Source organism: Odontomachus brunneus, unplaced genomic scaffold, assembly GCF_010583005.1.
Source record: "Odontomachus brunneus isolate Ranch 3 - 2012 unplaced genomic scaffold, Obru_v1 Obru_scaffold_021, whole genome shotgun sequence".
In the NCBI taxonomy this organism is placed as follows: domain Eukaryota; kingdom Metazoa; phylum Arthropoda; class Insecta; order Hymenoptera; family Formicidae; genus Odontomachus; species Odontomachus brunneus.
The window spans coordinates 1,354,002-1,379,095 of NW_022639471.1; the positions used below are offsets into that span (position 1 = coordinate 1,354,002).

Genomic DNA, 25,094 nt, shown 5'->3' on the forward strand with positions numbered 1-25,094 from the left:
GTCAGTTCGGAAACTTTCGTAGCTCTCCCCTATGGCGTACCAAGCGATTGCGTCAAGAGCAATTTATACGATTCTAACGTAATGACGGAAATTATTATGTATTAGGTACATTGTACAATAAGCTATTAGTCATAAGTCATAGGCAAGTTGATCAACCACAGTCGATTATTTTTGAAAACAGTCGACTGTGATTAGTCAATTTGCTTGCGACTTATGATTAATAGCTTATTGTAGAGCTTATTGTATAGCTTTATTTACCGCAACGAAGCCGATCCCGTAGAAGCGACGTTCTGCCGGAGTTTCGCCGTAGCTGTTGATAATCGATACGTGCAACTCCCAGTTCGGCAGGTGTTTCGGTTTTTCCTTTCTTTGTCTCCAAATGCAACGCATCGTGCTGCGAGCCGCACACCTGGCACCCCGTTTTTCGCGACCATTTTTCATGCACTCCTTCGCACGAAAAGCGGAACGACGATAGCGATGAGGGTAGGAAAAGCTACGCTACGCGCGCGATGGTGGGAAACAGCGTAACGTCTCGGCTGTTTTCTCTCCCTCTCCCTGCCTCCCTCCCTCCCTTCCACCCTTCCTCCCTCTCTTTCTCTCTCTCCCTCCCTCCTCTCTCTCTCTCTCTCTCTCTCTCTCTCTCTCTCTCTCGTTGACGAATAAAGCGCGGCATTGTATACATACACACACGCGCGCGCGCGCTTCCGTGACGTGCGCGGCCGAGCCTCTCTTCCCTCTCTTTCACGTCACTTCGTCATACGCAGCCTTCGTTACGACATCGAGGAGCGTTACAACGAAACGAAACGATACGAAAGCCGAAGAACGACACAGCCCGCGGAAGGCGTCGGTGTCGCGACGCTCTGTCGACGAGCCTCCACTTGCTTCTCATCTTCCTCATCCTCGTGTTCGACGTCGCGTGAGCAGCAGCTAGCGCCGCGATTTACCGTCGCCCGGCGAGACGAGATTTTTGGCAGGCGTTTTGGAGCGCAGTTTGAGCACGGCGAGCGAGCGAGTTGCGACGCCGGGCGAGAGGGAAAACAGAGAAAGAGGGAGAGAGCTCACCTCTCGAGGTCAAGTTTTCTCGGGTGTTCCTCGGGCTTTTGGAAGCTGACACGTCGACAAAAGTCTACCGGTCATACAGTTTGACAGTTGATACGCGAGGGAGAGTTAAAAAAAAGAGCGAGAGAGAGAAAGAGAGAGAGAGAAAGAGAGAGTGAGGTACGGTAACAACGCAGAGTAGAGTCGTGTGGTGGTACAGATAAGTGGGATCGAAGCTGAAACCCCAAGCGAAAGGAACCGATTCGAACGCGGAAGAGCGGGAAATCGAGGCGCGCGCTCTTATGTTGAGCGCGCGTGATTTGTGACTGTCACATCGCACACGAGCGCACTCTAAACACATACCGGCGAGATGGCGTCCAACCGCAGCGTACTAGGTAAGTCGCTGATTCATGTGCGTGGGGTTGAAAGGGGTTGAAAGCAGCGAGGTGGTCCGATTCGTCGCTTCGACCTTTGACCATCACGTCGCGTTTCACTTAAAAATGAGCGATCCGTCGTGTCGCGTGCTGGTCAGACGCTGGGATTTCCCCAAATTTGTTTTATCCTTACGATTTTATTCTCGGCTCGCAAGCCGTTTGGTTTTAGCGCGAATCCATCTCACCGCGGCTCAGTAGAATTTTCCATGAACTAATTTGAACGTATTAGGTTTAAGTTAGTCATACTCGCCTCGGGCTACATCTAATTTGCGCATCTCGTGTCTAATTTGCGTGCGCGAAGGCTTTTCCATATCATCGCGACCTCGTTTTTTCTCCATTGTTTTTTTCGCGACGCGAATTTTCAATAAAGGTGATATTTGTCGAAGCTACGTATCTATGAATGTTTTCAAGAATAATGATAATTTCTTGCGTATTAAATCGTCACTTATCGTGCGTCAACAATTTTTATTCTTCATCGGCTTTAAGTAATATATTATTTCTTACTTTATATCTACGAGTATATATACACATACAGTCATAAAATTGAAAATATTCGCACCAACATTTTTAACATTTATTTCGCGCTTGGATATTGCCTCTTCTTAGTTGCTTCTGTTCTGTCCCTTAATTTATATAATATTATTTCTTTTCCCCGGTATAATATGATGATTTCGAAAAGGCAGACTGGTAGTAAAACTTAATTGCACGCAATCACGCGCGACGGCAACGAACGGCTGCTTCCGCTCAAGCGTTAATATATTCCTCGTTACGACAATGATTCGTCAAGAAACAACATAATTCGACCGGCGACGCGACGAGCTTGAAATTAAAGCGCCGCCGTTCGTCACGAGAGTCGTCAGTATTTTATTCGCGAGCAGCTTCCGTTTGCGTGCTCGCATCAATCCCGCCCACGGGATAAGTAAGACCGCTCTGTTAATTCCAAAATTAGATATCGTCTTCTAACGGCACACCGAAGCGCGACGATGCGAACACGTTTATTGTCGGGAGTCGTCGTGCGATTTATAACTACCTTTGCTACTACCTTCACAAACACATCGACTGATTGACGATCTAAGACGCACGAGTCTACGAAAAAACGAAAAGAGCGCATTCTCGATTTGAGCGTATTCTACGCTAAAAGTTCTAAGATAAAAGTAGCAACCTCGGACACTTGTCTATAATCTCATTCTGTCTTCAAATGCAAATATTTCAACATTCAACATAAAATATATACAGGCTGAGTCAATAATATATAGAACTCTTGTGCGCATGTAAATTAGATCGAATTGAGCAAAAAATTCGTCTATCATTTTGTAAACAAATCACGTGTAATTCTGTGTTATTAATTAAAGAGGATTAATTAAAGTAAATTACGCGCTACGTAATAAATGATTGATGGCGACGCTTGCTGCCGTAAATTTATAGATTAAGTTAAACTGAGCGAAAAAAGACATCAAATATAAACCTCATGTTTGTGTTTGATTTCTCTATCATTTTACAAATAGCCACGTAGATTTTGAGTTATTAACTAAAGAAGTTTCGAAGACGATCGCGCACGATCCTTTCGCCAATTCTTTTTAAATAAATTAATCCAAGATTAAGTACGCGTTCGAGGATGGCACATTATAGTACAGAGAGGGAGGGAGGGAGGGAGAGAGAAAGAGAGGGAGAGAGAGAAAAAGAGAAAGATATTAGGCAGCTCGTATTAGAACATAACGCTGGATCAACAGGATAACCCGCGCGTAACCTGCGATCTCTGAATGAAGTCGCGGCGTGACACGAGCGCGGTGTCTACGTATTGCAAAAAAAAAGAAAAGATAGACTCGCGGACGTCTCTTGCCCTGGACTTTCGATGCCGCTGAGGTTAACGCGTGTCGGCGATGTACTCGCGTCACCGTCGGGGAGCCGTTGGTGCCACGCAATGTAATGTTAATAGCCGCTCATAGTCCACGCGACGCACCAGCCTCTAATCTTCAGCCAATGGCAGGCAGTGCGAATACGCGAGCGCGGCCGAGCGCTCGCATGCTCGCACGCGCTGCGAATTCCATTTGCAATCGTTAGGCTCGCGCTTCTTGACCCGAATCGGTGCCGGCGATCGTTATTACGAGGACGAGTCATTAAACCGCGGCTGCGAAAAGCCGCTGCGCTATTTCGGGCCTTCGCAAAACGACGAAACGCACCCGACGTAAATAGCTCCCCGCCGTGCGAAACGTGCAACCGGGTTCTGGGTGAAGGTTGTGATAACTAATCTGTTGGTCGCTTTTGCCAAAAGACGCGAGAGGCAGCGCACGGCTGCGTTCGAGAACGCAAGGGATCTCCGTGGTAACGCGTCTCGGAGATGGTTTTAGCCTTCTTTCACTCACGTACCGGTCTCTCAGACCGACGAGACACGAAGTCAATGGCTTTTCCGAAGCCATTAATGCGCAGAGAAAAACGTTTGATTATATTGTTTGTGTTTGATATGGTTGTAATGAACTAACCGATTATTTTTGGTCGGGGAAAAATGGGATCTCTGGTTCTGACAAAAATTCTAAAAAATTTGGGTCGTAAGAACCAGAAATCCCGTGTCATTCAACTAAGACGCGTTGCTTCGTTTATCAAAACAAACCAAACTTCATGTTAATATAACCAAATCTTTTCCTCGTTTTATAATGTATTTATTTATTTATTTATTCACTTATTTAAACGGTAATGTATTTTTTAAGTAAATAAAAGAAAAAAACATGAAGTCCAAAAAGAGAAAGATAAAAATGCAATTGTAAAAAGAAATGTAGAAAGAAAATAAAGAAAGCATGATAGAAAACAGTAATCTAATTAAGTAATCTAAGAGAACCTGTTAAGTTATTCCATGATAACAGTTCTAAAAATATTTAACGATATATGATAGAGAAAACGATGTCATAATAAGTACTCGCTAACATATGGTAATAAATAATATAATATTTATATTACATAAATGATGTAAAGATTAAAATTCGCTATAAGGCTATACAATTCTAAAAAAAAAGGTGGGTTCTTCATAAGAGTAGAACATCAGGTATATTAAATGTAAATAAGTTGTAAAAGAGAAGAGTAATCAACAATATCTCTCAATCAACAATCAAATTTCTCAGGAGCTTAAAAGATAAAAGATTATTCGTAATTCTAGCTTTTAAAGATAATAAACCTAGACGTTTAAATACAGGTTTTGACAAGCAATTGGCACACGATTACTTAGATAAAAAGCTATGAATGATTCTCTTCTATGAAAGTGATGTTGGATACGCTCGAAAAGGGATAACGTGACCATTTTATGTGCTATTGTGTGCGAGCATTTTAATTCAAGACCAAAATAATGCCAGAAAAACAAATTTGATTTATTTCATTTCCGTGACTTAAAACTTGGTCTCACAGACCGAGCACGAGTCTCTCTATATTAGAAAGTTCTTTAAGTCAATGACTAAGTTGTTTTAAAGTGAAACTGCTATCGCCTGCGGATCATTAGTCAGTATGCTTAAACATTTAACATGTAATCTTTTCGCATGAAAATACAATGAGCGCTGAGTAAACGTTTCGCGAGTATCGTTCAGCAAAAAAGCACCAAACGATCGCGCGGCAGCCGTACGCTGCGCTCGTGTGCGATTTTCAACTAGCTCGAAGAGCACGAGAATGCAATCCTCAGATTAATTCGCCGAGAACTGAATCTCGTGCGCCGTGTCTCGCCCGCGACTTTGAGACTTCTTGGCCAACTTGGTATCTCGACCGAGAAACCGAGCCGCTAATTGATCAACGGACGTTTCCGCGAATTCCGGTATCGCGGTTTATCCTCATTCACATCTCGCGAGGTAAATTAACACGTTCGTTACCGCTGCTCATCCGGCCAGTTGTCTGTAGCAGCATACTTGGAATTCCTTTATGTAAAACTGCGCGAACAGATCTAATTTGTTTACGTGAACATAGAATAAAAATTATCGCTGTCACACATGTGCGACGTCGGTCTCTCATGAGAGTGCGTCACGCATGTGCAACCCTGTTGGCGAATCTATTAAAGATCGAGAAGTTATTAAAGATCACGAAGTAATCACGAAGTAGAGTGAAATAATCCATTATTGGTATCCTCTTCAGTTATTGGCGATTAAAAGGGGATTAATGAACTAAGAATTAATATTAATATATTGGGGATTAGAGAAAAAAGAATATTCTTGTTTAAAGAATCATTTTCTCATAGAATATTATTAGTATTCTTGGTTATATATTATTAGTCTACAACCAAGACAAATATAGTCATTAACACAATCATTTTTCTCATATATAACCAATAATATTGGCTTTCCTGCTTATATATAAAAAAATGATTATGTTAATTTGACTATATTTGTCTTAATTGAAAACTAATTTATCTTCGTTCAACGCCATATAATTTCATTTTAACATTAATCTTATTTTTAAAATGTTAACAATAAAGATATCCTCCAAACAAGAATGTTCTTTTTTTCTAAGCAGCTTTACACCATGTACATTGCAAATTTGAAAAATTATTTTAATTATTAAAAATTACATTATTTTAATTATATTTAAAATTATTGTATCGCACAGTCGAAACTTTCAAACATCATTGTTTTTCCATTGAAAATTATCTTCATTAACACTCAGCGTTATCTCAACTCGGTTTCTTATTTTTATTAAGTTACTCAGTGAGAACCGCGCGACTCCCCTCCGGGATCGCGAAGGGTTGATCTTCGCCGATTCGGATCATGCCTCGCCACGTCAGTTTTCTGGCCGTTAAAACCGGCGTCATTCTATCGAGGTCATCGGCGATACGACCCTACACCGTCGAGTAAAAGCGGCCGTAAAAATCGTGATTAGTGGCGCCGAGAGCGCCTTTCAAAGACTGTTCAAGACTGACCCCGCGAGCGCGGAACGATTCGCGATCGCCACTAAGCGTGACTCTTCTAATACGGTTATCTCCGCAGATGTATCGTTATTAACAATGAAGTCTTGATTTCTTCATTCTCGTAGTTAACACAGCGTCGATTGAGACGGCTAAACTTGCGTAAACTCGCGGTGCTACGCCGGATCGCCGGACCTTGACCCTTCGTCGACCACGTCGGTTTCTAAGCAGCGGAAACCCTCTCGCATTTCAATATTAATAGTCATTCGGTCTTAATAATCGGCCTAAATAAGGCGAGCTTCGGCGGAGAGCAGAGTCTTGGGCGAAATAAAAATTTGCATTCATGCGCGTTATCGCGCCGTTATTGCACTGTCGCGATAATAACACAATAATGACGCATCGGTGAACGTTCGAAATACGTCGATTCGACGAATTGCCAGAAAGTACGCGAGCCTCGCGTACCCCCCGCACGCAATTCTCATGCGTGCCCCCGTCAATTGTCGCGCGATCGAGGAGGGTAATGGTCGTAATAGCGGTTAAGTGGATAGCGCGACGTGTGGCGGGCCGGGCTCGATCCGTGAGTTGCCGTTTGTTATCGGCCAGATTGGTCTTTTTAAACAGCCACTCCTCTCCATCCAATTGTCCAAATTGTGCGTGCTCTCTCGTCTCTCCTAATGTCAGAGCCGCAAGCAGTTGACGTGTTTCACGAAACGAAACACGACGACGAAAATGCGCTGATAACGCGCATTCATACGCGATTTCTACCTTCCCAGGCTGGAATCAGCGAAAAAAAAGGGAAATTCACATGAACGAGGAACGGGCGTGTCGGCAAACAGGCGCGTAGACCGATCGAGGCGAAAATAACAAAGGACGTGTAATAGTTCTTGATTGATTCCGTCGTCATCTGGGGTCACACCGGTAATAGCCTTTCTCGGCTCGCGTAGAGCGAGCAAACGAATCGCGCGATGGTAATCTATTCATCGACGGAAACGGAGTTTCTTCGCTTAATAGCGAAAATATTCCAGTCGCGCTCATCAGGGACGCAGATGTCGATTCGCAAATACTGAAAGAAATTACTTGGTAATTAAAACTATACTCGTTTTATGAGAGGTAATGTAGTGAATTTATTTATATGCGATATCTGGTCCGCGTACTTAATATTCTAGTTACGTGGTTCGACGCATAGTAGTCGAGACATTTAGTCGTAAACATCTAGACAGTTTGGTAATTTTCTTTAAGCGTATGACGCAAATGACACGATACTCAATTGTCTCGCTTGAGATTTTGTTTCGGTTTGCTATTGCGTTTATTAAAATGTCGCCATAAAAGAAATGGACGTTGGAACTGTCAGATATTTAGAAGAATGGAATTTCGGGAAATATATTGACAAATTTCGAAGTATATAAAAATTATACAAAGTATTAGAAACATTAGTTCTACACATGAACTACAATGATAAATATGATAACTTCACTGAAATGTATACATGTATACATACTGGAAGCAGCATTGATTGTCGAAACGCGAAGGAACTATAGATTAATACGAGGATGTTTTTTTATTTCGTTTACAAAAAAAGTCAGTTCGTGCAACTGATTGAAGACCAGACGAAAAATTTGCTTATGAGAAACAATATCTCTATTACTATAACTAAAAACATTCATCTGAACATTCAGCTGTGTTAAAATTTGGTTGAGACAACTAAGAGCGATTGGCTGTGTAGAAACCTCCTACGGAAATCTTCCTGTTCCTACAATCTACGAGTTTCTTGTCTTGTCCAATAACAGAAAATTCAGTTATCCCCTTACACAATTGTTTTTTCCGTGTATGTACTAAAACAGCACTTTTCTTCCTCCCCCTCTCTCTCGCTTCCTCTGGTCTAATAGGGGCGATAAAAAAATTGTTGATAATACGGCAATAAAGACGAACAATTAACGTGCGAAAACAAGAAGACCAACGAATTGAACGACTCCGGCGAATTGCTTCCGAAATTGCGATCATATCGCATATCGAGCTTTGACCGTAAGAACGTACCTGTAATGCAGGTCGCATGCGACCTTCCTCGTGGTCAAAATGATTACGTCAAAACTGGCTCATTAGAATCGCGCGATTTTACATTGAGCAGAACGCGAACGTGTCCGAAGTATTTTCTGCTTCCTGCGAATCATTCGTGTTTTGTTCCCATTCTTTTTTCTCCTTATCTTTTGTTCTCATATGGCTACCACGTAGTAGCATCTCTATACGGAAAAAAACCAACTAAGATAAAAGTACCTGGCCATTCTTCTTGTTTTGATTTTAAATACGAATATCAACTTTAAATACGAATTTTTAACCTTCAAACATAAAATATTTGTATATGTATTCAATATATATATACATATATATATTCTATATTGAAAATTTGAATATTTCAATATTTTCAAATTAAAATAACAAGCATGTCCAGAATTAGATACATGCTAGGTACGTGTCCAGACATTGGACGTGTCCAGACTTTTATCTTAACCATTAATGTAGCTGAATTTTCTATTATCTGGGAGCCGGACGCAAAACCCGGTTATAGGAATAGAAAGATTCCTGCAAGAGAGGCTTTTATTCAGCAAAGTGCTCTCTCAGTTATCTCAACCGAGTTTTGTAACGCAACTGAATGTTTAGCCGAATGTTTTCAGCGGTGTTTTCACGGTGACAGAGATATTGTTTGTCATCAGCGAGTCTTTCGTTCCCGTTCAGTAGCACGAACTGAGAGTTTTTTTTTCCGTGTAGGTATGCTCGCGAGCAAGAAATCTTCGTAGTTTGCGGATGACAGGTAACCACAGACTCTTTTGTCACCGAAGACTGGTGCACAAGGCGCGAGAGAATCTTATGCAACCACACGTGACTTATTTGTCGCTCGGATTGCGCTTCGCTGTTGTAATAATTAAGTGCGTCAAAGACGCAGCGCGTTAGTCAGTTAGTAGAACAAATTGCGTCAAGGAAGCGCCGGCTCGACCTTCCTCCCCCCGACAATGTTCCCTCGATATAATCTGTCGTTATTTCTGCAGATCGGGTTGAAACTCGCGACCAAGTTCATGCGAAGTTAATCGGATATTGCGATCCCGGATTATCCGTTTGTAACAAAAAACCTTGTTATAAAAAATCTAACAAAAATCCTTTATAAAAACCCGTGGAAAAGACTATTCTAACAAAACACTTATAAAAAACTATACTACAAAAATCTAATAAAAGTCTACTGTAAAATATCGTGTAACAAACAATCCGAACAAAACACTCGTAAAAATTATACGAAAGAACTAATAAAAATGTTTTTGTAAAAAAATAATCTTAATAAAAAATACCTCGGATTATCCGTTTATTCGCTCGAACTTTGGCTCGCGACGTCAAATCCCCGCTTTTGCCATTTGCGAGAGTTATATATTGACATTCTCACGTGACTTACGAGGTATTCAGCTAACGTGTGTGACAACGAATATTTTCGACAAAAGTTGCATATATTAGCATGTAATTTTGGATTAGATTCTCTCGTAATTTCAATCTCGAATTTTTGTAATTTTGATCAAATTTTCTCAGGGGGACAAAGCCAAAATTAGCGCAATCGATCTTTTTCCTCCCCGGTCATTTTTCAGTTTATTATCGTCCGCCTATTTATTACGTATTTTTCCATGTGTTTTTACGTGTTTCATTTGTTTTTCCAATTAAACTCTCCTTCCAATCTTAATTACAACTAGCCTTAGACTTAACTAGACTTTATCGTCGCAACAGTCGACTTATCGCATGCTTATTATACATTGACCGTTTCGTTGTAGATATCGTGGGAAAAAATGTTGAACTATACTAGCTAAACAATTAGGTCAAGTTAGATTAGGTTTGATCTTTGAATCAACTTTAATGTTATAGTGTTCATCAAAAACAAATTATTCATTAACCGCGTAATTGCCATCATTGTTTGCGATCCTTTGCCAATGTTCTATCAGCATTCCCACGAATTTTGAAGGTAAACGGGGTTTATCGTTGACAAATTATTGAAAATCGAACTTCTTCACCAAATCAATAAATCCGACAGGATCCACTATTAGAATAAGAGAGACCTGATCTTCTTTTCTCTGCCACCTTCTCACGGAAAAATAAATTTCAATTCGAGTATAACTGAACAGGGATCAGACGAAAAACTCGCTGAAGAAAAATAATATTTCTGTTACTCCGACCGAGAACATTCGTCTGAACGTTCAGCTGCATTGAAACTCGGTTGAGATAACTCCAATGAGAAATATCGGTTTATAATTTTTTGATTGGTTTATCTAATGAAATGCCATTGTGATCGGAAGTACCCGATAGAATTTAATCGGACATTCTGATCGGATAAAAATTGATCAGAATTTGACCGGATGTATTCGTTAATTTTTTATCGGATAATTTCTCTTAGTGCAAGTAACAAGAAATCCAGTTACCCTAACGCAGTTGTCTTTACCCGTGCTCCAGCTTCTCCGTTACATCAATAAAACGCAATTTATTTGCACATGTGTACACATGAGTGTATACCGAGACGTAAAAGTATTCCGACGATAACCTCGGGCGCGATAAGTAACGTGCGGATATCGCAGGTATCGCAGGTATCGGCGTAGTACAAGGCGATCTTAAGGCACTGTTAAGTTCGTAGTGTCAAATTATACTCAATTTGAATTATTTTTAACCATTCCTATAAGTCGCCACTGCTCATACTAAGTATGTCGTTAATTTAACTAATGTAATGGAGTTAAATAATTTAACTTAAGAAATGTATTAAATTTGACTAAAATTTAGTTTATTTTTTATTATGTGCACGTTAATGTAACCTTTGTTTTAGTAAAAAATAACTTAATATTGTTTTAAATGGGTTGATTAGATGTGGTTGTTTTTTTAAACACATGTTTTGTGTCAAAATAGTAAATTTTGACACACATGATAGTTAAAAATAACTAAATATTATTTAACTCAAGAAATTGGTTTAAATTTAACCCTCCAATATTTAACAGTGTATGCTAAACGGACTATTAATATCAGGGACGAGGTGCCGAGACTGTAGTTTGTTGTTTCGCGAAGCTCACGAACTTCATGCGAGCTTCGCGCTTCCGAAGTACGCTCGTTGACGCAACGTTTCGCGGAAATCCTGGAGCTTTCGATTCTGAATTTCACACGCGCGAGAGCACGTGCCTGGGCAGGTTTGCAAAACCCGTCGTTGCGCCCGCGAGAAATGCGTGCGAACTGCGCGCGACCGACGGAGGAAAATTGGCAGACCCGCCGCGGCGGCGCTCGCCATTCTTGAAATAATTCCGGCGGTCTGCCAAGCGACGGCGAAGCTGTCGGACTGTCACTCGCGGTCGCAGCTCTGCTATCCACGCGACGACCGACGGATTCATTACAACGGACGAATCGCAAATTAACAATCACGAATTGATCATCGCGACGCTTCCGATCGCGTTGATTTCCACGTGCGGGCTTCGCCGGGAAAAATGCGAGCGTCGCGTCTCCTCGTGGAGAGACGCGGAAAAAAGTTTAGTTCGCGTAACTGAACCAGGGAGCAGATGAAAATTTAGTAACAAGAAATATCTCTGTTACTGAAAACATTGGTCTGAACATTGAGCTACTTTAAGTGAATGCCGTACTTGAAGATTTCACCGACGAAGTGTTGACTTTTCTCTGCAGTTGTACACCGTGTTGGTTTACGCAAAATTGCAATTACATAATGAAAGTATGTACAGGAGGATGAAATCATAAAATGCATTATTCTCGAAAATAATCAACTGTGGGACAATACTGTGGTTGATCAATTTGCTCACTTATTGTAGAAGGTCTATAAAATTTAAGATATGACTACATATTTTTAGGATAAATATCGATCCGTATTAACTGATTTATTACGAAAAGCAATTGTCACTTCAGTCGCACTAATGGGGACGTTTTTTCCGTGCACGCACGAAAATTCCAAGTGTTCCGATAACGCGATAAGACAAGGCCGAGGAAGCGTGAGATCCTTCCGCGCTGCAACATTCGGTCTTGCGACGGCGTCCCCGGTGACCTCGAGATGAGAGACCTCGCGACTCATCGTGCATGATAACGACGCGATGTGCCACGCCGAGATCAATAATGGACCAAAAATACACACGCGCGATCGCGTGTGGTCGCGTTACGTAAAAATTGTTTACGGCACTTGAGACGTGTGACGCGGCCGCGCTGACGTCACACGAGCGGTGGCACGCGTTAGCATCATCCTGTTTTCAAAAGCGACCGCGTCCCCTCCCCGGCTTTGATTGCGCGGTAGACGCCGCGGAAATTCAGGCGAAACGATACATTGTCGGCATCAATCAAATGTCATTAGTCGCGCGGCACGAGATCGAAGATCGTTCAGAAAATCGGCAAGGATGTAACGTCTATGCGACTTTTGCCGACCCGCAATTTCTGTTCACAACAACGCGAAGATTGTCTCATGTATCTCACGTACTTGGCTGTCTCGCCAAAAATGTAAATACTTAATTTAGCAATAGAAGAAACAAGATAGACTCGCACGTGTCATCCCGCACGGATCAAAGAAAACGACGCAACGACTAGATTCTCGTGACACCTCTCTTTCTCTCGTGTTTCCCCGACCGCGGAGGAACCCGATCGTTGGATCGAATGACACCGGAAATGCGTTTTCGCAGATCGCCTGTCATGCAGGCAGGTGCTGAACATCATGGTGATCCTCGGCTTCATGCTGAACTACATGCTGCGCGTGAATCTCACAATAGCGATCGTCTCGATGGTGACGCCGAGCAACAGCAGCCTGTCCCCGCATGCCAACGAGTCGGTGGACGAGTGCGGTGCCCGGGCGACGGTGACGAGCGACGTCAGCCCGATCGACGACACCAGAGGCCCGGTGCAGATCGACGTCGACGCAGCCGCTAATAGAGTCAACGAGACGAACGGCACCGCGCTCTTATCGGCGTTCCCACAGCGACACCCGGTTCGTTGCGACTTGCGTAATGCCGAACTTGCTGCACGGTTGACGACCCCACGATAACCGGCGAACTCCGAACGCATTAATCTTCATCTAAACGTACATCCTCATCTGCCTAACACCTTCGCCGAGAAACGAAACTCAGGCCAAATCACGAAATGACAGGGAGAGGAGAGAACGTTCGTTATACGAAGGCCAGTTCGTAGGTATCGCCTGTGTAGGCAGATTTACTGCGCTAGGAAACGAAGGGCCTCATTAGAAACTTTCGAAAGAGAAACGACTCATCAGCTGCGTATAAGCCGCCCGACGTATCCCTCTTCACCCGCGTCATCGTCATCAACGCACTCCTCTTCTCATGGCACACTTTTTCTTCTCTGTAGGAGACTCTTTCGAGCTGGTGTTCACGGCTGGTTTTGTTGTACTGCAGGAGGAGCGAGTTCAGACCAAGTACCCGTGGAACGAGTACGAGGTGAACCTGATCCTCGGCAGCTTCTTCTGGGGTTACATCTGCACGGAGCTACCGGGCGGTCGGCTCGCAGAAATCATCGGCACTAGACGGGTATTCGGCTACAGCATGCTGATAGCGAGTCTCATCACCCTGCTGACGCCGTTAGCCGCCGCCCTTGGCTACGCGGTGGTCGCGGCATTGAGAGTCGTACTGGGATTCATGCTGGTACGTTGTTTATCTTAAGTCGTGATCTCTCGCTGCTTACGAGCAATATCGGCGAATGTCCGCTTCGCGAGAGTCATTTAACTCGAATGACACGTGAATCTCTCTTGATATCTGAATCTATCGAGCATTTTTCCGTCTCTCTTTCTCTCTTTACACTGAGAGAAAAATATTTGGTGATTTAAAATATTTCTGGCTATGATTGGTACGGTAAAAGAAGGTAAATGTCTCGATAATTGTCCCAATAATTGAAACACTAATAATATATTTGTAAAGAATAATTTAAAAAATTTCTAAAGAAGTTATTTCTAAAGAAGTCCCTGAAATGTTTTTAATAGAGGGATATTTCTTCATGCCAATTTGTAATATTATTTAATAATCATTCTATTGTCGAGTCTGTATCATTCGATAATTAGAACACAATTTATTTCTCAGTTCAATTACAAATTACAACAGGCATTATTTAATATCTCAAAAATTATAATCGATATTTATTGATGATTTATGTATGATGATTTATATATGATGATTTATTGATTTTATTTTCTATTAGTTTTCGATTCCTGACAAATCAAAGTTTTATATGAATGTTAGTTTTGCAATTCCATTAATCATTTATTAATAATAAATTTATTAACAAAAACGTAAAACTACTCATTAGTGCTTTTTTATTAGTTCAGTTATTGAAACATTTATCTTAATTGTAGTCAGGGAAATTATTTCTTTATTATTATGTAAAATTATTTTCGTAGAGAAATATTATGTTGATAGTAAAAATTTTATAATTTTATATTAATATTGCGCTATTTTTGTTTTTCCGCTTAAACAACATAAACTTATGTTCGATGCCGGATAATTTTCATGAAATTAACCATATTTCTCTCTCTCTTTCTCTCAGTGTATCTCTGTTTCTCTTTCCGTTCTTGCGAGAAGACTCGCGCCCGATAATTGTTCCGATTGTACTCGCGTCGGTCGAGTTTCACACGAAACGCGCTCACGAACGACACTAGCGAACGACTGTCACAAGCCCGATGATCTCTCAAGATTGATTCATTCCGCAAATCAGGGTGCCACCTGGCCTGCGATCCAGCCAATGACTGCTCGATGGATTCCACCGACGGAGCGTAGCAAGTTCGTCTCTAACATGATGGGTAAATGATCCAATTCACGATCTAATTCGCCGTGGGATCTCGCGAATCCAGCGGTCCACCCATCCGCGAAGGATTCCGCGTAAAACTGTCGATCTCTTGTCTCGTGTCCTCCGCTCGAACCACGAGAAGAGCACATTTGCGCGTGATAGATGCGACGAAACAGTCGCGGATTACACGAGGACGGACAAGCGCGCGCGCAGTCAAACGCATGAAACGCGAAACCGTAAGTCGCATCGTTGCTTGCAGCCTCGTCGCTCGGCGCCGCGATCACCATGCCGATATGCGGCTATCTCATCGCCTCGCTCGGTTGGGAGTCGGTCTTCTATGTGACCGGCGCGATTGGCGTTACATGGAGCGCGGCGTGGTTCTTGCTGGTGTTCGACTCGCCATCGCAGCATCCGCGCATCAGCCACGAGGAGCGGCGTTATATCGAGGACGCCATCGGAGTCACCGCCACCGCCAAGGTACTCGAGACAGTAGAAGACGTTCGCTCTAGATCTGGACATTGCCATCTAAGCGCGAGCGCAAAAAGCGACGTGCGGATCGGAATGCACAAAAAAAGCGTGTGACTTACAATCGTTACGCATCGCAATTTGTTCGCCACTCGGTCATTTCATTTAATTATATCTTGCTTTCTTTCTCTCTCTCTTCTTTGAAAATCCCGTTAGTACTCGTGATACTAATCAGCCTTACTGATTGCAGCACCTGCCAGTGCCCTGGCGGTCGCTCCTCACCTCGACGTCCGTCTGGGCTATCGTTGTGACGCACGCGTGCAGCGTCTTCGGCTACTTCACCGTGGTCAATCAACTGCCCACTTACATGAAGTACATCTTGCACTTCAACATTAAGGAGGTACATGTCGACAACGTGAAATAATTTTAATGTACACTTATAAAAATTAGCAGGCAAATATTTTTCTACTGATACACAAACACGTTATGTCATCGCTGATTTCTCCGACAACGTGAGATAATTTAGTTTAAATATACACAGACGCGACATATTTATGTCATCACTGATAGCGTAATGTAATTTTAATGTACACTAATAAAATTAACAGGCGAATAGTTTTCTATGATTAATTGAATACAAATGAGTGTATGTCATCACTGATTCTTCTGTAATGAACGTAGAACGGCCTGCTGTCCTCGCTGCCATATCTCGGCAAGTATGTCTTCGCGGTGTCCACGTCCACCTTGGCCGACTACTTGCGTCGCACCAACAAGTTGTCCGTCACGGCGATACGTAAAATCTTCACAACGCTCGGTAAGCGAAGTCTCGCAATTTTCACGACATCTCTCGCAAAAGTTTCAGTTGCAAGATTCAGCTGTTCGATTCATCAGATGAGTCTGACCCCAATATCTATGTTCCAGCCGTGATACCGCCCAGTGTTCTCATGGTGATCCAAGCGTATTACGGTTGCGATCGCGCAGCCTCGGTCGTCATTTTCACCGTCGCCCTGACGATAAACGGCGCTGTGACGGCCGGTTATCTGGGTAACGGTCTCGACATCGCGCCCAATTTCTCGGGCACCATATTCGGCATCGCCAACACCTTCAGCTCATTGGGCGGCTTCCTCAGTAGCTTCATGGTCGGCACCATCACGTACCAAAATCAGACCTACACGCAGTGGACCATCGTGTTCTGGACTCTGGCGACCATGTACTGCATCAGCGGGCTCACCTTCCTGATATTCGGCACCGGCGAGCTCCAGAAGTGGAACAATCCGGCGGAGAGAGTGACGAAGAAGAGCACCACCGTCGAGGACGGCAACGACTTCGTCGAATCGTTTCCGCTCACAAGTAAGAAGACGATTTCGTAGCGGCGCGAACGTGGAAGTTGGGACTGGTCGGAGAGATTGCGAGAGGTGAGCGAAATGACGTGGTCCATCGCGATCTTGGCGCGTACACTGAGAAAAAATACTTAAAAATCTATTCGTGGGACATAAAACTTATTTCTTGCGAATGAACTTTACATCCCACAAATAAATTGTCAAGTATCTCATTCTCCGGATACCTCGTCGACGCGATGCATATTCCAGACGGGACAGTATTCGTTTTTATTCTCCGCGACATCCAGTGCGGTCGGTAAACGTTTAGAAACCTTTCAACAAACTTCAAGCGATAGCCCGTGAGATGCAAGTTGTTTCACACTGCCTGGTAAGTTCGCGCTTAGAGAATCGCGTCTTTTATTTCTCTACGATATCGGCGGTAACTTATTGTCGCGATTATTTCCCGTTTTATACTTAGTGCGCGAGAATTCGAGAAAAAATTACACTACCAAGGTAAAGGCCTCGATTTTTTTTTTTTTATAGTTTTTACATTAGATTCGCTTCCTTTAGTTCCGCCAAGTCTAGGGTTGGATGATGATACAGTGCGTTTTTATTCACTTTTTATCAATACCGATGTACTGTAAGTGCGGCTATCAAAGAGAAACGAGCGAGTAGCGGCGTTTTAGCTTAGACTAAGCGTTTACACGACATCAGCCGATAATACGAATTTATAAATAAATATGCGATTTTTAGCAAGTGTCCGTCATTTTCCTTTTACAAAGAAAATCCCGGTTTATACCCTTATAGAAATATCATACTATCATATTTTTAATACTGAAAATAAGTAATTATCAATGATTCTTATGATATTTCTATAAGGATAGCTAATACAATCTCAGACAATTGGATCATTTGGAGTCCTCTGTATATTTAGTCACTGATAATTAATAAAACTCTCATCGTCGGTTGCAATATTAGTAACGCAAATGGATTCCAGATGATTGTTGTCATAAATAATATCAGCTCATCGTACGATTGAGCAGTTAATTCAAGTGAATACTCGTTAACTTTTTTTTTGTCAAATGATTATCTTCTCGATAAGATTTCTCATATTCTATATCAACCACTGTCTCAATAGCTTTTCTTGATTTGATGTTATTTTATTACGAATTGTCTTCAATCCGTTCGAATTTTTATTTTTGAATCGATTATTCTTTTAGAAAATAGAATTTTCTATAAAAAAAAGCGAGGTTACAATATGATTCAACGGCAAATTAGGGAAATTAGACGACCATCCCTGTCGCTAATAAAGAGGATTAAGCGCTATACCATCGTAGATGTTGTCATCTGCCAAGCCTGAAGAGTCAGACTTTACTGATCCTCGGTACCAGACCTTACGACGCGACGAACAGCGCTTCTTCGTGCATCGCAGATCTACCAGGTGGCGTTAAGTTTTGTTGTGAAATATTTGTATAAGAATCAGTACGCACTTCATTGTACGTGCTATCTCACAGAACTAATGAACTACAATTTGTAGCTGCGATCAGCTCAAGGTCCAGCATCTCTTGTTTACGGTCATTATCTCATTACGTTAACTAGACCTCAAATTAAGATTTCGTCGAAAGGCTTTGTCTCTCGACGCAACATTTTTCCAAACAAAACGTTAAGCTGGCCAACCTGTTCTAATCCCGTTGAAGTCTACGAGACCATACATCTAACATATTTCTATCAGACTAACGTGCAATTTAGGACATCGCCACTCAACATCATCGCTAATGCGCCTTCTACCTTATCAAATCATCCAACTGCGAGACCAAATTGTCAGCCCAGGGTGCCCGAAAGCCACGACACGTTGCTGCCATTCCCACTCCCTCACAGACCGCCTCTTCGTCGTCGTCGTCGTCGAAGTAGTCGAGAGCCGCGCGACGCCGCCGACGACGACGGTCCTCGGGTGAAGGAGGCGTCAGCGCCGCGCAGCATCGCGACGATGGATGGACAGGAGCCAAAAGTAACGCCACGGCGTAGCCGCGTCGCGGTGGCCGGCGTAGGGGCGCCGCGCGTTGCGATGGTGCTCGCCGTGACGCGTGGCGCTGCGGCGCTGCGCCGATGTGCCAGGAGAACAGCCGGCCGAGGAAGTCGTCCCGTCTGCTTGTCCCAGTCACTCGCGCACGAACGCACGCTCGTTTTCCGTCCCTCCTTCGCACCCATTCGCCGCGTCTCTCCTGCGCGTCTTTCCGCACGGACGACGCATACGAGCGATCGCTGTCGCTCTTCACTTCGTGCATCGCCGGCGAGCGCGTGCTGCCTGAACGCGCTACCTGTATGTGATTATACATACTTCGTCTTAACACATTAACCCTACAGTCGTCGCGCTACTTTCCGAACACGAGTCGATGCATGGGATCTTGAGAGATATAAAATATAAAATAATATAAAAATAATTATAAAAATAATATAAAAAAATATAAAAAAATTATTTTGTATCTTTTATGTTGAGAAACTTAAATATTTTCTTTGTTTAATTAGGTTTTTAATTGAGTTCATGTGAAATGTAAGAAAAGACTATTTTGGATATAATATTCTCTTAAAGACCCCATGCGACGACTGTAGGGTTAAACATCGAGAGAAAAAGACACGGGGATAGCAACTATATACTACTGTGTCCAAAAAGTAAGACCAATTTTCAAGTTAAATTGCGGGTATATCGAATGTCAGAAATATTTTTTTTCTAAATTGGTAGCACTGTGACAGGCATCTGTGTCAAATTTCACATCATAAACGTCAAGACTTGGAAGCTATTCGCAAAAAGAGGCCGGAATTGTGGAAAGACAACTCTTGGTTTTTGCACCATGATAATGCGCCATCTCACACTGCATTGGTTCTTCGAGACCATTTCGCTAAAAATTCGACCCATATCGTTCCACAACCATCATATTCACCTGATTTAGCACCGTGTGACTTCTGGCTATTCCCTAAACTCAAAAGACCGCTCCGGGGACACCGTTTTGACTCGATTGAAGAGATACAAGCTGAATCGAAGAAAGCTTTGAAGGCCATTCCGGAAATCGACTTTAACAACTGTTTCGAGGGTTGGAAAAAACGTTGGCATAAGTGTATTGTGTCTGAGGGGGATTACTTTGAAGGCGACGAAATAGATTTGGAATAATAAAGATTTAAAAAAAAAATTTTAAATTGGTCTTACTTTTTGGACACAGTAGTAGATGATACTATATGAGTTTTGTATGTAGCACTAATGTACATAACATTACATAATAGTACAATTGTATAGGATTTTTATATTTATTTTAATCTGTTCTACACAAAAATTGTGGAGGAGAGTCTGGGACACTCTGCATAACTGCCATTATCGTATTTTCTTTTGAGTACAATGGTCACTAGCAACCAGCACAATGATGCCATCACGTCTCATCAAGTTAGATGCACAAAAACAATTTCATACACATTAAAAAAAAATCTCACCAACAACCTTGTCTTGCTCTTATTTACCGTCTCTTCTCTGACACGGTTTAAAAACAATTGCCTGACAAGAATATGGACCAAACGGAAAACTTGGAACAGGAAGATTCCTATAGGAGGTTTCTATTCAGTCAATTGTTTATTTTAACCGAGTTTTAAAGCAGCCAAATGTTCAAACAAATGTTTCCAAAATGTTTTGTGGTAATATAAATCATATCATTTCTCATTATTGAATTAAATTTCTATCCAGTTTGACGAACTGAGATTTTTCTCGATATATAAAATATAATCAATCATATTTGAAAAATCGATTATGCGGTCATTGAGACGAAGCAAAAGATATGCGCGGACTGAATTAATTAAAGTACCACAATTTCCATATCTGAACCATCAATTAAGCCTTCGTACAATCAACAAAGATCAACATGTTAAAACGAACGCAGGTTACAAAAGTGGAACGAGGTGACTCTTATCAGGATGAAGGGTTTCAGGGCTCAGTTCCCAAGTGCTTTGGCTAATCGCGCGTCAAGGCGGATCGCTCATCCTGATTGCGCGAATAATGTATTGGAAGGGAGTGATTTGCATCGTGCAACGATGCACGCGAAAGCAATCGCGCGTACGTCGTCGAACAGATAACAGAACCGTTTCGCAGCATCGTCCACTTATAAGGTCTCAGCGTGAAATCTTAGAGAATTCATTCGAATCGAGATGGGGAAAGCCTGTTTGCATTCAATTCTATCGTTAATAGCAACAAAAATAATAAATAATAATAAAATAAAAATTATCGAAAAACCCTGTCAAGACAACAACGTGCATGTAACCTTTCTGTAAAAATAGAACCGTGAAGTTATATGTGAACTCAAAGTTTTTAAGAATCATGTAATTTTCCGAATTATAGAAGCGTGAAAATTTTCATCTTTTACATTTCCATCGCCAAAGAAAAAATTATACGATGTAGCTTTTCCAAAGAAAATGGACAGTTTTATATGGATTTCAGTTTCTACGAATCATGTAATTTTTCCAATTATGGAAGTGTGAAAATCTTCACATTTGACATTTGTACATCTACAGAAAAATTACATCGTGTAATTTTTCCAAAAAAAGTCAATAGCTTCACGTGAACTCAGAGTTTTCAAAAATCATCTTTTCGAACTTTAGAAGCGTGGAAATTTTCGCTCTTTGCACTTCCATTTTGCACCTTTTCCTTAAGAAAAATGACATAATGTAAGTTTTCCGTGGAAAGTTACCCATGAGTTCATGTGGCCCTTGTATCGTATAATTTTTCAAACTATAGAAACGTGGAGATCTTCACCCTTAACGTTTGCACTGCCGCAGAAAAGTTACATGGTCGTTAGCTAAGTACGCCTCATCGTACCCAACCGAGTAAGAGGAGACATCATCGCCTTCCGATGCGCACTGTTCTCAGTACACGAGAACTCGCGAGACGCGCGTCTCTTGGTCGCCGCGAGGCGCGACGTGACAACGGAAAAGAGAAACGCTCAGCGTCGCGCCGCGGTGCGTCGCGTCGCATCGCGTCGCGTCGCGTCACGCGGAAGCGCAGGAGGAGCTCCGCAGAACTGCGGCAGCTACGGCCGCGCTGAATTGCTGATTGCAGCACCGAATTCAGTACTTCTGTCCGGCGCAGCGGGCGAACATGAGTGGTGCGGAGCGCACGTGGCGTGCGCGGTTTGCCGCGCGGGACCGCCCGCTCGTGCGAGCTGTCAACGGGCGAGCACGTGGTGGAAGAGGTGGACGTGCGCGCGCATGCCGACAGCGTGCATCGGTGGGTATGCTAGGAGGCAGGAGAGAGAGAGAGAGAGAGAGAGGAGAGAGCGCAGCTTCGCGCGGAGACGCGTGCTGAGTGGGAGGAGAGACTTTGTACGCCGGTGGCGAACGCGCGACGGCGACGACGTCGTGGTTCACCTCTTTCTCCATCATGTGGGCCTGCTCGGTTGTGATTAACTAAGGTTTAATCAGCTTTACAAGCTAAACTTCCTTTGTCGACATGCACGCGCATGATAATCCGGGTCTATCTCGCCGGGCCGGACAATCGTCGAAAACACCTTGGACGCGTCGGCAATCGGACTAATCTGAATGACGCGAGCGCGTTGCGTGTGTCTATCAAACGGAAAGGCGTTTCCCGGTCGGGCTCTCCGGCGCTCCGCGGTCGTCATTTGCGGCGCCTGGACGTCGCCGCGCGCACTCAGCTCATACGGTCCTAATACCGAAATTCGCGGGATGTTAGATGCAGAGTCCTCGTCATGCGAGACGCATCGCCGACGAAGCGTCCACGAGGCGGTCGAGCGGCAACCTGCCGACTGTGGGAATCGATAACGTGAGGCGCGAGTTCTCGGCACATTGAGACACGTCACGCGCGTCACTGCGACGTGTGTCGAAGATCATCGGTGCGACTCGCGCGTTATGCAAAAGATCTTTGTTAAGATCTAAGCGCGACTTTGTATGGAAATGAACGCACACGTGCGTGGAGCTAATTAGTGACACGCGACCGCGCGTAGCGAAATCCACACTGGCGTTACTCGACAAGCACATTCGATCGTCGCGAATCACTCGGCGACGAGGCGTGATTTTGAATGTAAAAGAGCTTCATCTCGCGGGAACGTCGGGAATAACGCGACAACCGCACGCCGATACCTTCCGTCGACATTGATCCGGCGACGCGACAAGCCCGGAAGCCTCTTGCGTCGCATCGCTTCCTGGTTCGTTCCTCTGTGCCTTCGTCGCTCAATATTCGCCGAGGCGAGCGAGCGAGTGCGCGACGAGACGAGCTCATCAACCTGCAGAATTACTCACGTCCTCCCGTTGCGAGCGCGAGATCTCAAAGTAAGTTCCGTTCGAGAAACAATTCGGAGCACGTTTCAGTCGCGGCGAAAGTGTTTGTCGTCGTTGATATGCCGATCTCCCTCGCATTGGTGTACGTCAAGTTTAACAATGTACAGTTGCACAGAGACATCATACGAGGCTTTTTCTTTAAGTTTCGACAGACTGTCACAGTTCTGTCAGATTTCAAGGGAAAAAGCGGGCGGACGAGCTAGCTAGCGAGCAAACGGTAGAACTCCCCTCTCTGCGAAGCCGCGAAACGACGCGTTTCGGAGCCGCATCGAAGGCTACCGGCTACCGTGCACGTCGCTGGCGGAATAACTAATCCGATAGCCGGGTCGTTGCGAAGGAGGAGGAGAGGCGGCAGAGAAGAAGAAGAAGGAGCGAGACAAGTCGGAGCTCTCTCCGCGAGCTTGAGAGAAAGAGCGAGAGAGATAGCCAGGCAGAGGTTAACTCTCGGTGGGTTATTAAGGGTTCGCGTAATAACGTGTTTGCCAGCGCGCGGTTGCACGCACCGCTCACGAGGAACATGGCATGGCCCCCGGCTGCTCTCGGGCCCAGCATCTTCCACAGCTCCCCCGAGAGCCTACGGAAAGCGTCGGTGTGGCCGCCCCCGACTCATGGGAACGTCCTCGGGGCAGCACGGTCTCGGCGAAGATCGCGCAACCATAGAACCGCCATCGGCGCCGTCGGAATTTTTCGGAGGAACTTATTAAAATGTACGGCTCCTTCTCATTAGAATCACGTTGATCGAGTTGGTCGCGAGCGAGCGCAGGACCTTCTCCTTCGGCAACTGTGGTCAATGAATCACGCGGTGAAAACGGCGGAAATAGTTGCATTTATCTATAGAAGGTATATGTTGACTGAAAAACTGTGAAAAACAAAGACGATTCTTTCCAGGTCAAGAACCGTCATCGATATTTACGAAAGGGAGAGAGAGAGAGAAGAAAGAGAGAAAGATAAATAAAGAGAAAGAGAAAGATAAATAATTGTTATTGAATAAATGTGGTCATCTGTAGAAGATATATTATGATTTAGAAAATGAGAAAGATGAACATGATTATTTCCAGGTTGAAAACTATAATTAATATTTATGAAAGAGAGAAAGAGAGAGAGAGAGAGAGAGAGAGAGAGAGAGAGAGAGAGAGAGAGAGAGAAATATAATTGTTATTATATAATTATAATTATCTGCGTAAGACAGATATATATATTGATATAAAAAACTACAAAAGGTGAAGATGATTCTTCCAAAGATGAAGAACTGTCATCGATCATTCACGGTGATCATTCACGAGAGAAAGAAATAACAATTTCTCTTGGTTGCTCTTCGATACTTCTCGATATACAGCAGTCGTGGGAGCAGCCGTCTCGCTCGTTCACGATTCCAATTTCGAGACACCGTCGCGCACCCGGCACCGGCAGAAGGTCCGAGAGAGTCACGGTAGGCAATAATTTCGCGGGAATGCGGCGGGACCGCGGCTTTCGTGTCGGAAAGTGCGGCTCCTCTTCGCCGGCGCGTCTGCGGAAAAGAATCCTCGGACCGCTCGATAACGGACCTCGCGCCAGATTCCGCGCCGTGAACAAATTGGACTCTCCTCGACCCAAGCGCTCCGTTATCCTCGAATAGAACAACCGCCACGAAAATTAACCCTCGTCAGAATCAACGCGCGTTTATCTCCATCGGAATGCGCGTAAAATCCGTGAACGTGAGCGCGAGCGTAATTCATATAATTAAACAACTAATTTCATCAGATCAATCGCGGTAATGGCAATTTCGCGTCTTCACGCCGCATTACTCCGTATCCCGATTTCTCTCTCTCTCTTTCTCTCTCTCTCTCTCTCTCTCTCTCTCTCTCTCTCTCTCTCTCTCTCTCT

At 43.6% G+C, this 25,094-nt stretch overlaps 1 protein-coding gene and 1 long non-coding RNA gene across 2 annotated transcripts in view; one reads left to right on the top strand and one right to left on the bottom strand.

The window, feature by feature from the left end:
- Positions 1-738: 738 nt before the first annotated feature.
- On the top strand, positions 739-17,660 carry LOC116842145 (putative inorganic phosphate cotransporter). Its single transcript, XM_032810913.1, has 8 exons — positions 739-1,433; positions 13,017-13,318; positions 13,740-13,985; positions 15,049-15,133; positions 15,380-15,597; positions 15,836-15,985; positions 16,267-16,399; positions 16,507-17,660. Exons 1-8 carry the CDS (start codon positions 1,409-1,411, stop codon positions 16,953-16,955), a joined length of 1,608 nt encoding a protein of 535 aa, XP_032666804.1. The 5' UTR covers positions 739-1,408; the 3' UTR covers positions 16,956-17,660.
- The window catches only part of LOC116842148, a 97,798-nt gene continuing 90,134 nt past the window's right edge, over positions 17,431-25,094 (bottom strand). Inside the window, exon 3 of the long non-coding RNA XR_004377682.1 lies at positions 17,431-19,222. This is a non-coding gene — a long non-coding RNA (uncharacterized LOC116842148). The remainder of the gene's footprint in view (positions 19,223-25,094) is intronic.